At 43.5% G+C, this 14,632-nt stretch overlaps 1 protein-coding gene across 3 annotated transcripts in view; it reads left to right on the top strand.

Moving 5' to 3' along the window:
* LOC147903119 (tubulin-tyrosine ligase) overlaps window positions 1–14,632 on the top strand; it is a 192,800-nt gene that overhangs the window by 59,212 nt on the left and 118,956 nt on the right. For all 3 annotated transcript variants that reach the window (XM_087374206.1, XM_087374207.1, XM_087374205.1), the window contains one exon: window positions 10,451–10,592. In XM_087374206.1, the coding sequence (XP_087230332.1) occupies window positions 10,451–10,592 (142 nt within the window). The remainder of the gene's footprint in view (window positions 1–10,450; window positions 10,593–14,632) is intronic.

Here is a 14,632-nt window from a genome sequence, read left to right as displayed (position 1 = left end):
CTATGTTGACTGCTGCGGGGCTTTGGAATCTTTCTGGACGTGCTTGGGCTTTCCCCCGTTCAGCATCATCTCCTGATTCTGTCCGAGAGTCAGCCCCCGCTCGTAATCAAATGGGTCGAAGTTCCGAATGGTAAAACGTATGTTGGTGTCCAAACCTCGAATGAATTGCTTCATCTTGGCGCTCCGTTACGCCCAACTGTTGCGCCAGTGTGATGACCTTATTACTGTATGTCAACACAGGCAAACCATTCTGGGAGAGACGAGCGAATTCATCCTCCAGGTTAAGCATATATTGGGGTGGGAGAAAACGGGCTTTGAGGTTGGCCACAAATGTTGCCCAAACGAAATTCGTCTTAAACGTTTTTGGGTCAGTATGCTTACGAGCCCAATGCTGCCACTAAGTCACCGCCTCACCTGTAAGATGAGGGGCTGCAAGGTGGACTTTATCTTGCTCAGCTTGAATCTGCGCTAATGGAAAATGAGCTACAAACTGATGAATAAATTGCAAAATTGCCAAATGGTCACACTTACCATCATACTTAACAAAATTTGGAGTGGACCGAGTGAGTGGTGTTACCTTTGTCGATGGCGAAGCGGTGGCGGAGACGGCTGCTGCGCTCAAACTTGCCTGCATAGCGGCTAACACATGTTTGTGTTGGAGAAGCATCGCCTCTTGGTCTAGCTTTTGTTGCCTTTCTGCTTGGGCGAGCTCTGCGCGTCGCAGTGCCTCCTCATTTTTGCGTTCCTCACGCATCAACAAGAGCAGTTTTTCAAAATCTGTGATTCCTCTTTCTTCCAGCAGCTTTTCTGCTTCTTTTTCCTCTCGACGTTGTTTTGTTTGGTCCAGCTGTCTTCTGCTTTCTTCCAGCTGGGATGAATGTTCTTCGAGTTGTTGCAGGAGGACCCGATTCTGCTCTAGAAGGTTCGCCATCACTTCTTGAGCATTTGGCGGAAGCGTATCTTGTTGGTAGTCTTTCTCCTCTTCAAAGTCTTCAAAGTTGAAATCTTCTCCTGACCCTTCCATGGCGCTTGATTGTGTGTCCTTTTCGGTTCTCAACACAACCATACACTCGCGGTAGTCAAGCTGGATACAGACCGAAGCTCTGATACCAATGTAACATGCAACGGTAATCTGATCGTGTAATTCACAGCAAGACCTTCTTTAAACCTTTAGCGAGGAATGAGCATTGTTTACCATAGAGAGAGAAAGGAGATGAGGGTAGAGAGAGAGTAAAGTCGACAACCGATTGGGTCCCTCCACCCACTGAGGGCCCTCTCCCCCAATCAGGGGAGAATTTGCTTTATACTTGGAGAATTGAGAAATACAAAGAACACTCTTCAAGAGAGCACGGAATGCGCTTCCGAAGAGCTCACTGTGCACACGTATAGCAGACCCAAAGACCTGAGAGGCAACGATGACCAATACCGAGACCTTGATGCTGTCCACACTGATGATGTAGGATGCTTTTGCAAGGCAAGGAAGAGGATTGTGCTGTCTAATGGAAGGCAGGGTTACTGCATGAGTGAGAGAGTGAAAACTAGGAGTGATAGATCCTATGAGAGAACTGAGAGATCACTGAAATATAGAGCTGAGAGTGAGCTGTGTAAACTGTAAAAGAGAGCTGAGAAAACTGAGGAAACAGTGTCCAAACCTCTCTCCATTTGCTGGTCCAAACCTCCGACTGGTGTGCTGCGTGGTCACCTTCAGATCAGGCTGAACTGATGGCCAAGGGATTGAGGCTAGAGCAGGTCCAGATCTGAGGATCTCAGGGGCTGCACAAGGAGGTTGAAGTGGAGCTGTAGGAGAGCTGAAGGCAGGAGCACTGAATGAGGAAAGAGGGCAGCCAAGGGGCCCTTTTATAAAACAGCCGACTGAGAGTCGGCTGTTTACAGACTGGGTTGGCTCAGTTCCAGCCCTATAAAAGGGCCCCTTGGCTGCCCTCTTTCCTCATTCAGTGCTCCGGCCTTCAGCTTTCCTACAGCTCCACTTCAACCTCCTTGTGCAGCCCCTGAGATCCCTGTTTTACAGACTGGTTGGCCTACAACCAGCCTATAAAAGCCCTCCCTGGCTCATTTGCCAGGGAAGGTTTTGGGCAGCCTTTGCAGGCTGCCTTCCGTGCTTACCTGTCCAGCCTTTGGGGACCCTAAAGGGGCTTCTAACTTAGGCTAAGACCTAACCTATAAGATGGAAACACTTAGCCTACTGTTCTCTAGTGGGTATCAGTGAACAAGAACTGAATTACTGACTTGATCTAAGGCTGAGAGATTGACCTACGTAGCTTGTGCCTGACTGTCCCTGGACAAGGGCTCACAAAGGGGTCACAGCATACGACAAAATCTCCTATCTGGGAACTATAATGCACTTGTCGATGTAGCCAGTGTGTCACCGTGCACCCAAGTGCAGGGGTGCATGTGACACTGACCCTAGCAAAATTTAAGAGTGGCGACACATGCTTTGGGAGGGCAAGCCACTCTAGGAACCGCTGTGGGATCCTAGGGTGGGGCATTGGCTGGCTCAACCACCCTGATAATAGCTGATCTGCAGACATTGGCTCTGATAGGCACTTCACAGCTTGCCTTCTATGCATTGGACACCCTCCTGAAGAGCTAGGAGGGTGTTCATTGACTTTAGGTGCAGGCTTCTCAGTGAATCATGTCCACCTTCTAGGCTTCCCTGTGAACTGTCCTTGAGTGTGGCATATCTCATACTTTGTTTGGCCAATTACCTCTGGTGAGGCTTCCAATAGGACAGTGGCTCACATAAATGAGATGTATGGGCCATGGCATTTGCTGCCAATGCAATAGTGGTGTGCATATGTGATGGTCAACTGCATCCTAATTTAGAGGTTCTGGTCCAACTCCGCTTGCTCGATCTGATGTGGAATTGAGGGGTTATTGTTGATGATGCACGAAAAGTCTCATGGCATATAGTTTCTCTATCTTATCTTGTCTCTAGTGTCCTTGGGGCATGATGCAACAAAAAGCAGGCTGGTACATAGCTGCAGGTGTGACCAGGGAGTAAAACAGTAGCATTTTTCTTCATTGATCATGTGAGGTTTCCTAGAAACTTTGGCACTCCACCCTAGTCTTGCAAGGGAGGCATGTCCCTTGGGGAGTGTGTCCGAGGCATCTGACTTTTGAAAACATTTGATTTCGAGTTCATGGTATCTTGACCGGCTCCCTTCATCTCTTCAGTAAGATCAGCTTGATGACCAAAATTTTGATTCTGCCAAGGTCGACCATTAAGTCTATTTGATTACAAGTCCTGTAGGGTATGTATGTGCTAAGATGCTGTGAGAGCAAAAAACAAGATCCACATCACTTTCTTCGCCAAGCACGACCCCTCTTCTTGAGTGTCAACTAATATGGACAACTCATCGATGAGAGAGGCCAAATAAGGTTAGTTGGGCTTCATGTGTGATTAGAGAGGCTTAAAGGTTCACGATGGTCAACCTTTAAGCCTCTCTGATCACAAATTCTAGAAGCATGTATGTGCTATTTTTGGCAAAAAATAGAGGAATCCATGAGAGAACAGCATCATCTGCGTAAGAACAAGATCCACATCACTCTTTCTTCCAAGTATGACCTTTTCTTCTGGTATCAACTAACATGTATAACTCTTCCACATAGAGAGGCCAAAGATGGGGGATAATCTTCTTTGCTCATTATGGTGTTGTGAATCTCTTCCGTCCATCATATTGCTGTACGGATTTGCCTTGAGATGGTCTCATAAATTGCTACTTTGGCTAAGATAGTCTCCCTTGTTATTTGCATCAATTTAATCTTTTGATTAGGTGGGTGCGAGGCAATATGCTCAGGGTCTTTCTGAATGTCTCAAAGCAGAAGTATACTTCTGTTGTTGTGTTTTAACCTTTGAATGATGTGAAAGTAGGATGTTGGTTCCAGCAGTTAGAGTGGACATAAGGTGATGTGGAGTATGTGAAACCAGCCTCAAGGCCAACAAGAGGGTGGTAAAATATTTAACCAGCCAAAAGCCTTCACAATTAGAGATTCAGAAAACACTCCAAACACAGATAGGGGGAGCTAGAGGGCTTCTTCTCAAGTACAAAGACACAGATTGGCCCCAAAGCCTTGGCGCCCCTTTCTTTATTAATTGACCTATCCTATCCACTAACCGTAGTTAGGGATTCGACTGTGGTTAGGGGAAAAATCCTCAATGAGGGAAAAGTGCCCCTAACCCACTTATTACAATAAATTGGCCACTGCCTAGAATATAATAATAATTCTAACAAGTACTACACACCAACACTTAACACTAACACACTCTTTGGCTATGATATCTCCAACAGAACCCCCACCAAAATACCTTGGATGCATAAAGGGTTGGGGAAAATCTTGTTGCCCTTGATTTAAATTCTGAAAATCAGTCCCTTGGCCATGCATAACCATACCAGGACCTTGAAAGGGCTGCTGCCCTGTAACTCCCTGTACATTTGGCATTACTGGAGGCTGTCCATTGAATGGATCCACTCCAAATGACTTTTTTTGAACCCCACTAGGCTTCCCTACATGAGAATGCCTCTTTCTCTCCTTAGACCTCAAAGGAGTCTGCATAAACTCAAAGAACCTTGGGTCCTGCGTGAGCTGCGTGAGTGCTCCCACATCGCTCACTAACTGTGCCTTAAAGATAGCATCAGCATCCTCTGCATTCTCTGCCTCTTTTGATCCTTTTGATTGAGAGGCACTCACACCATAAGGATTTTCAGTTTGCTGTGCCTAAACATTTTGGTAATCTTGGGAGGCTCCCTCATCCATAGATTGCTCTTCTTGCTTATCCTGGGAGAACTGCCCCTCCATATCCCAATCATTATCTGTCAAAGGCATATTTGCTGATTTTCTTCTCGCTGTAATAAAATTACAGCAACCAACACTTCACCAGAGACAATCACTGGCTCACCTCTCTAAGAGTTTTTGCCAGAACTCTTTGGAATTGCTACTATAGAGGATATCCAAGCTACTATAGAGAATATTCAATAATTCTTGCTCGTGCTTGGGAGAAACTGCTATTTTTAAGAGAGTGGCGAGGTAGCTTCCATATATGTTGATCCAAGGAATGGTCGAAGCCATATTGGTAACATGTGGAAGCGGGAGGTGACATATGTGGGATGGATTGGGTTAAGGATAGGTGGAAGGAGATATGAGAGTGGTCAGCCCTTAACATGAGTGGGTGGACTGTGAGGTGGAATTTGTGATGTGAAAGTAGGAGACCCAACGACATAATTAACAACACTATGGCCACTCCCTAGGGGTTACATGTGTCTTTCTGTCTGATCTAGGCCATCTCTGAAAGCCATTTTATTTGATCAGCTCGTGGTCCATGCACATATCTAACAAGTATTGGCCATATTGTGTGACTATAGCCTAGTCAAAATTATGCATGGTATTTGGCTTTGGGAGTTGAATGGCATGTCTTTGGAAGTCTACCATTGTTACTTGCATGATGCGTGTCTTGGCATTGAAGGCCCCCAGCATTAGAACCTTTCCTTGCTGCCGATATGCCTAGATATCCTCATATAATGGCAGATAGGTAGGCACATTGCAACCTTCGTGGACACCCTGGCATGCTTAGATGTATGGGGGGGGAAGTAGCATGTTGCAATGTATACATTTTTGGTGGAGGGTCTCTAGTGTACTTGGCATGCTCGACCCGAACCCCTTCATCTATACGTCTCTCTTTAATGGGCATGTATACCTAGGTACTATAGGTAATGCTCGCTCTGGATATTGATGTATCTCTGTATACCACGAGATCCATCCCTTTGCATGTTTCTTGAAGGTTCGCTGGTGCTGATAGAGTCTCCCACTAGCGTTCTAGAGTGCGTATGATAAGGAGTTAGTGGTCTCATAGGGCTCGTACCCCTATAGGGAAGGGGTGGGGGGTCTTCTTCTTTTCGATAATGACTCGTGCGTGTTTGTAAACTGCCTACTTCCTTTGGTCTGGCCTCGAAGACTATTGTTAGACCCTCCTTGCGTTGCTCTTTCTGCAAGTATTTGCATACACAATGTTCAAAATTTGACTAATCTTCTATTTTTATAGAGAAGGGAAACATTCATTGCCAATTTTATTCATGGACCTTGTATTACCCAATGACATTAAAAGCGGTGTGAGGTCATCAATGATGAAGACTAGTTGAGGACCTTCACCTTCTTGTGGTAGTTTTACTCCTTTGACCTTAGCAGGACCATCAAAGTGAAAGATCATAGTGGTAGGGAGAGAAGCAAGCTAACACTAGGAATGAAAAGGAAAGATAACAAGCATAATGGAAATGAAATGGAAAGAAAATGAAAGCAATGGACAAGTACTCACATGATACCAAAAGAGCTTGATGTTGATTGATGTGTTAGACAATAGACAAGTACAACACTATATAGTGTACCACTAGACTCGAGAAAGTCACAATGTCTATGGGATATCTCCCAATATGACACGTGGCATGCCTAGGACTCACTAGACTATTAAACCACACCTAGACCACCTAGAACACTCATTTTAGACTCACTTTGGCTTCATATTCCAACACAAAGCCCTAATGATTACCTTTCTCAACTATTCTTTTAGCTTGCTCAAACAATATTTTCTAGTCTTGGAATGTATATGCTTTATAGTGGAAGGAATGTGACATAAATTCACCTTGTCATCCTCCTGATCTTTTGACAAGTCCTTAGATGGACATTTACTCTGAGTCAAAGCATCCTTATTTTTAGCCCTAGTAGTTTTGATCTAGGTGGCTATTCTTTTTGCATGTTAATGGATCCTACTAGTGCAGTGACTGGCTTAGCCATGAACCCCAGTTTTTTGAGACCTCATGATGAGTTGTTATGGCTCTGACATACGTAATCCAATGTAGATCTAATTTTACCTTTACCTCACCTTTCATACTTTGGAGGCCTTAAGAAAATTGATCATATTGAGTGGCACAACCACCTCTTTTGCCTTCTGATCTACGATAACAATTTGCCCCTCTTTTTAGTACATCTATTGTCACAAGTATGTGCATCTAGTTGTGAGAACTTGGGTTTGGGTAATGGAACGTAACAATTATCATTCCAATCTTCACCCTCTTTTCTCTCATTATATGCCTAGATTATGTTAATTGATGTCATACATTCTGTAATATCAAGCTCGATGTGAATAAATTCCTAGACATTGGGTAAGCCTTTGAGATGCATGAATGTAAAATCTTCTATGTGCTAATGTAATCACTAAATAGAGTAGGAAGGTTGAATTTGATGAAGGGGAATGCCTCATATGGGAGACAAGGCTGATGGCTTCAAAATCATAGCTGGAGGAGTTGAGGAAGAAGTCCTATGTAAGTTACATCATCTATTGCATTTTTCAAGGCCTATATTTCTCACATGATAGGAAAGGACCCCTAATTTATTGTCACTTGAACATCCAAAGCGTGCTTTGTACGTGGCCTTTCTCGTCTAAAAGAAGATGATCTGCAAAGGATATATCATGGGAAGACATAGTCATGAAAAGTCCCAAACAAAGGTTTAAGGAAAGTATCCTCGAATGGATACATGGTTGATTAGTAGGAGGTAAGGTTTACTTCCTAACATGGTTGAATACCGAATTCACAAGCAAGTTAAGGTCTTAGGTAGGATAAAGGGGAAGAATGTAACTATATAACATTCATTGAATTTTGTAAAGAGAAGAGAATAGAAAGACATAGTCTACTTTTTATATCTCGTCTTTCAAACACAATCTTAGTATCAATTTTTTGGATGTGGATGGAAAGGTTGCCACAATGAAATAGAATCATCAAACGAAAATTTCTTCTACTAGATTCATATGGAAACACAAAGGCCAAATAGGGCAAACCTACTGTAGTGCTTGGCCCTTACTTCCTTACTTTTGAAGTCACCTTTCTTAACCCTAAGAGCTACTTTTAATGAAACCATGAAAAAAGGTCAAATTATAGGTGAACCCTCGACGAGTCAAGATTGACTCAGAAGGTCTACTAGGGTCTGGGCACCTGAATGTAGGTCATGCATTATGTGTGAGCTAGTAAGATATAAGGATGCCAAGGACATAAATGGCAGGAAAGGCATGAAAGAGAAATACGACAATATCACATAAAATAAGACTTGGGAAGTTAGTAGATGTACCACCAAGTAAAACTTCCATAGGAAACAAATGGGTGTACGAATTAATAAAAAGTGATGGAAATGTAGAAACTATAAAGCCAAGTTGGTTGCAGAGGGTTATGCGTAGAAGGAAGGCATAGACTTGCACCAATAGCCAAGCATAATATTATCAGATTGACATTAGCCCTTCCACTCATTATGGCTTGCCTCTTTAAGGAATGCAGGTTAAAATTCCTTTTCATAACAATGATATGAAAAAGGAGGTCTACATGGACCAACCCGTGTAAATTTTTGGTTAAAGGCAAGGGGGAGAAGTATGCAAGTTACTTAAAGCTTTGTATGAATTGAAACAAGTACCTCTTGCTCACTACTCAAAGGTAGTTGAACTCTTTCATGAATTGGTTTCAATAAGAGTTTGTCAGATTATAACCTTAATACAAAGCATGGTAACAAAGGCAACATAATGTTCTATGTTCATGACATCGTCATCACTGGAAATAATGGAGAATTGATGAAATAAGTCAAAGATGACATGAATAAAGCCCTTTACATGAAAGACCTTGTCTATATGCATATTGTTTGGAAATCCAAGTCTGGAAAGACAAGGATAACACATTCATATCCTAAACGAAATCCTCAAACCTTCAAGATGGAGGATTGCATGTTGATCAATACACCAGTGAATCCGGTTGAGAAATTATTGAAGGATAAGGTATCCTAATCATGGAGTAGATGGTACCTTATAGATGCAACTTATAGGTAGCCTGATATATTTAACACCACTAGAGTGGACAAAGCTTCTTCAGTCAATGCAATGTCCGAGTATATGGTCGAATAGAAAGAAAGCCATTGGAATGCAGCTAAGAGGATTCCTAAGTAAAGAAGGAATACAAAAGAAGTAATAATCTATAAGTATCAGGGTTTATTGATAATGATTGAGGCACGATACTACTTCAGCATTGGATCTGACCTGATATCGTGGAGCAGTAAGAAACAAAGTACTATTGCTTTATTCTCCATAGGAGTTAAATCCACGAATGCAGCCTGTGAGGCTATCTTGTTAAAGAGAAATTCGAATCTATTGGACTTACTAATCAGAATCCAACTCCTTTATTTATTGATAACTAGAGTTCTATCAGATTGACCAAGGATCCTATATTGAGGTATGACATCACTGTGAAAAGAGATTGAGCAATGAAATAGAGCTTATATATTGTCCGATAGAAGATCAAGTGGAAGATATCCTAATTAAACCTAGGAATAAGCAAGAGAAGTTTTCCAATATGAGGGGGTGATTTCTGTTAGAATGATTAAAAGTAAAAAAGAGTGGTAGTTGGACATCAGGTCCTACGTTAAGTCACTCATGATGTTATGTCATGGAGAGAGGATAGAGTTTTTAAGCGGCCATATGAGTGACATACCCCAATATACATTTAAGTGGCCATTTGAGTGGCATACCCCCATATACATTTAAGGGGCCACATGATGTGGCATACCCTCATATACATTGATCATAGATGGAAGGGGTGGGTGCCACATGGCACCATTCTAACTGTGCTGCGTGTCACACAAGCCACCATGTTACTCACTCTAGGGCGGCCAATCAGATGCTAGTATTACATTTGTGCATGTGTTTGATGCATTTTGATTGGGCAGGCTTTGTTAGCGGCACATAGGAGTCAGGAGGGGGACTGTGTCCTAGCTTCTGTGTATGTGTGTGGAGGGCACTTCAGTCTAGAAGGCCTCCACCATCTTTTCTCTCAAATACAGGATTGTGATAGTATCAAAAATTGGTTTGTCATGTGAAAGCAGCCCTTTATGTTACTGCTATTGGCTTGTATGCTGCCATGAAGCTGTTTCTGGAAACTGTTTCCTTGTTCCCATGAATCAGGCAACATATGAATCCATAGCATTCCTGTGACGCTGTTGTAGAAGGAAGTGGTGGGTGGGGTCTTGTGGGGGGCGTGGTGGGGGGGGGGGGGTAGAGTTGGGGTCAGTTGGTCCTTTAAAACACCTGTTTAGCCATTTGTTTTGTCAGCGGGATGGGCCACAGTAGAACTTTTCTGACTGGTTTCAAGAAGGGACTGCTGTTCCCACTGAGAATAATCATTCATTCATGTCAAGTGTGAAAATTTATGTGGACTTGAGGCTGTATAAAGAAATGTGTTAATAAGTGAGCAGAATGAGCACCAGTGACATGCATATTTTTTCCACAAGATAAATCGCAATCATAGGAATTTCGGAAGATGTATGTATCATTGAAGAACAAATACGAAGGCTTTGATACGAGTCACAAAAACATTTGGATGCTTGGGTAAAGTTTCTGTGCTTGTTGCAGCTATTCATTACTATGGCCTGTAAAAGATGTATGCAAGGGAGAAGAATGCACTCGTGACTATTTGCTTGGTATTGGAGAGGACAGGCAACGATCTTCACGACTCACTGCATGGTTTCACACTCCTACACATTATTTTGAAAAGGTCAGGAAAGACTTAACACACAGTATTTTCCTTTTGTGTGAGTGAATGTTAATCATGTAATCCATCTAAGATGTCCGGGTACACAAACTTTTGTATGTGCAGACGTATATACATGTTTGGTTTGGGGCTTGAGTTTATATTGTTTCCCCCTAAGGCCTCTTATGTATGTGTGCATTTTCTTTGCATCTAGAGAAAGTCTCCGAGTTGGCATTTTTGCTTTAGCTTTACTGAGTGCCCCTTCTCTTTTTCTAATCCCGTACATGCAGATGGTTTGAGAACTTGGTACTCTACATGGATAGATGGCTCCTGTTTCAATATGGCCTTGAGGGCCCCTCTATTCTACTCACTTATCACAAGGCTACCAGAATATTTGGGAGGATCTCATACCGCTACACACATATAGGACCTGGGTAGCCCCTAGCAAGCTTCCTGTGAAGCTCAGCTTCTATAGAGATCACGACTTAATGGATATCACTAGAGGGATTCATTGACTCATTAGGCTACACACAGGATCCACCTCTGCAACTCTTTGAGGATTTCGATTAAGCTGTTCCGTGTTTCCTCACACCCACTACGCATTGAGACTGGATGGGCTGAGGGCACACCTAGAGAGGGCTGCATATGCACCATATGTGATAGGAAATTTAGTTTTTGGAGCATTGTGCTTTTAGATGCCCTGTGTACTATGAGATTCAAACCATTGCCTTTTCAAGGATGGATTCGAACCCCTCTCCAGTCTCTTCAGATCAAAGATGTTTGACAACCTTCATTCAAGAGGCCGTATGACAAGGTTATCTGGTTGGATAGCCCAGATCAATAGGCCCTAGTGAGACGACATAGCCAAGGCTCAGAGTGAGAGATACAATGGGGCTGCTGTAACTGAAGCAGTATTGGGGAATGATCTGAAAGCATCATGGCGGGTCTCATCACATCAGCTGGGGGTTGAGGCAGGTAGAGCTACAGGTATACCTAGAGAGCAACGGATTTGCAGGTTATGCACAATGGGGGAGACTGAACACACCAATCAGACCATGGAAGATATCGGGCATCGGTAACCAAGATCAATTGGAACAAAAACGGCTGCTCTCCCCTTGCCCATGCTGACTGCTCCTCCCTCCCTTGCCTTTGTTCACTCTCACACCCCTCCCCCCCGCCTTCAATTTCCTTAGGCTTAATGTTGTCCCTCTTGCCTACTTCGCCTCTCCAATGCCTCCCCTCTTGCCTACTCCTCCGCCTCTCCAGTGTTGTCCCCGCCTTCAATTTCCTTAGGCTTAATCTTGTCCCCTTCTACTTAATGTTGTCCCCTCTTGCCTACTCCTCCACCTCTCAAGTGCCTCCCCCTCTGCCATCCTTCTCTCCACCCCAAAGCGTTCTTCTGCTCCACCTTCCACCTCGACTTCTCTCCGCCCCCTGTAGGAGCCTCCTCTTCTGAGCATTAGTCATGGCTTCGCACAGCCTAGATTAAGGGGTCTTTTTTTGGTCCCTTTGCCTACCAACAGTTGGCTGCACTCCTTGAGGCAGCTGTGCTAATGCTCTAGCCCACCCTTGTTTGGGCTTTTTGGAGAGCTTCTGTTCCTCTAGAGCACCCGCCTTTTTCCTCATTTTTCCTTCTCTTCCCTTCTCTTTCTGCTTGCGATCCCCACCTCTCCCTTGGAGTGGTGACCTTTTTTGTCTAGCAAGAGGGGCTCACACGGCAGCTTCCTCGACTCCCATAGCCGTTCGGATTGCACTTTGCTTGAGGACAAACAATAGGTCACTCTAGGATAGAGCACTAGTGGGCCATATAGTTGGCCTCACGCCTTTGAGGACCCAACGTGTGATTGGATCCAGACGAGCTTGATCCTAAGGGTGACCACATCCAGGAGGTCACCATCTATAGGAGAGAAGTCCTTCATCTCTAGTTGAGCCCCCACTAAGCCTTGCGGGAGCAATGCCCCATTTCTCTCGGCCCGCACCTAATGTCCTTCATTTTGTGGTATCTTGGGTTCACAATCGTCAACACGGACGCGACACACCACGTGCCATGATTCTCAGTGACGCTTCGCTTCTCGGGGCTCCTTGAACAATTATCAGTCCATTTAATCCTCCATCGGAGGTTGTTTTAGCACAATGTTAGAGTTTGTTAGAGTCCCCATCTACCACAACAGTCTCAATTATGGCAAATGATCGGGTCCCATCACTCTAGGTGATCATTGACTACACAAAGACGCTGTCGGAGGAGATCTTCGTCAATACATCATATGGGAGAGAGTGCCCACCTACCACAACAGCCTTGGTGAGAGCGGACCAATGCCGCGTCCCTCTTGAAAGAGGCAGTGGTATCGCCCTCGCATCTGGTAGTAGGCTGGGCAGACACATAAGAAATGCTCCTGTTCTGTTCTGTATCTGAGCGACATTTTTGTCACAACTGAGTAGCCTTGCCTCTCCTTCATGGCCTATTCAAAACAGCCGGCAAATTTTAGCAGCTCTCCCTTCGGAATCGGTTTCTATATCATGATGAAGTTCCAATGTGCTAATGTTTCTTGATTCATGAAGCCATTAGTATCTTGGTGAAATTCAGAAATTGCTTTGTGCCGGTGGTTGAGAGTTGTGATTGCGTTGCAGTTTCCACACTAAAGGATGGTCTCTAAAAATCTAAGTCTGTTATAGATAGACAAATGGACAGATTTGCAGTTTTCAATTCTTAGAGAGTGATGAAGAAGATACCACGAGATGGCGATGTGACTGTTTGAGTTCTTTTGTTTTCCTCCAAGAAATCTTGGCTAAGGTTCTAAGAACCTTCTATGCGATTGACACATGACAATTTTGATTGTTGGGTCCCTTACCTTCTTTCCTAAGGTCCTATTTCAAGTCAAAGCTGAAAGGTTGACTGGACCTTTACTAGTATTGGGCATCAATTTTTGAGGACTTATATTTTGAGAAGCCTATTGCTGCTCTCTCCGCTACATTTCTGCATATTTCTTCAGTCAAGCTCATCTAAGTTCGCCCACTTTTTGGCTTAGTGGTTTATTTTTTCCCTCAGCTTGCAATAAGCTTAGTGGTTTTCTACAGTCAAGCTTATCTAAGTTGGCTTAGTGGTTTATTTTTTTCCTTGGCTTGCAACAAGTATCGCCTTAGTGGTTTACTTTTTTCCTTGGCTTGCAACAAGTGACGCCTTAGTGGGCAACTGTAAAGAGTACGTGGAAACACATTCACTTCAATCTCCACATGGACGCATGCCCTCTAGTCAAGAGCACCTGCATTACCGGTTTCATGGTCAACTTTGGGCCTATGAATCCCATTGCAAGTATATATAGAATTCGACAATCCCAACAGGCTCACTTGCAAGCATTAATGCCTCATATTTAAGTTAAGCTTTATTGATATTTAATAACCTTGGTTTTAACTAGGGTCACTTTCATGTCCTATCTCTCGCAAAAAGCCTAAAGCTATCAAATGCTTATGTAGTCCCTTTACTATGGATGAGATTAGTACGGCATCAATGCATTCAACGAAATGGGGAGGAGAGTCTGTGCTAGTGTCGCTTGTGGGCTTACCTTAGCTCAAAGTCTCCCAAATTATTTGAGGGAAGGGAGGCCAGATCGTCTACCATTATGTGGAGCTTTTATACCCCATCATCGAGTAGGACTAAAGTCGCTATAGTGGGTGTCTCCTATAACATGCCAAAAGAGGTACTAATCGAGTAAAGAATAATCCTTGGGAATTCTTGGAATCTTAGGTGAAAACAATGTGTGACTCTAGATATATTGGGCTGTACTAAGTAGGATCTCTGCTAGCTTGGACTTGGTGAACTACATACCGGTACCAAGGAATGACAAAACAAGGTGTGAGCCTAGATATACTGTCACGAAATCATATTTATCCCAAGAAATAAAGAGAATTCTTTATTAGATTGACTTCTATCAAAGAAAGTCAACTTCGGTTAACAAGCAAGAGTTTTATTTTTCTTTGCTTTGCATTGGTTAAGAGGACTGTGGGGACGCCCACAACGGACATGCATTTGTCTAACCTCTAATGGGCTAAAGTGTTAGATATTGTTT

Source organism: Dipteris shenzhenensis, chromosome 4, assembly GCF_047967505.1.
Source record: "Dipteris shenzhenensis isolate YYH24624 ecotype China chromosome 4, Dip_SZ_1.0, whole genome shotgun sequence".
Classification (NCBI taxonomy): domain Eukaryota; kingdom Viridiplantae; phylum Streptophyta; class Polypodiopsida; order Gleicheniales; family Dipteridaceae; genus Dipteris; species Dipteris shenzhenensis.
Note: the sequence above shows the minus strand (reverse complement) of the source record. Positions and strands in the feature narration are given on the sequence as shown.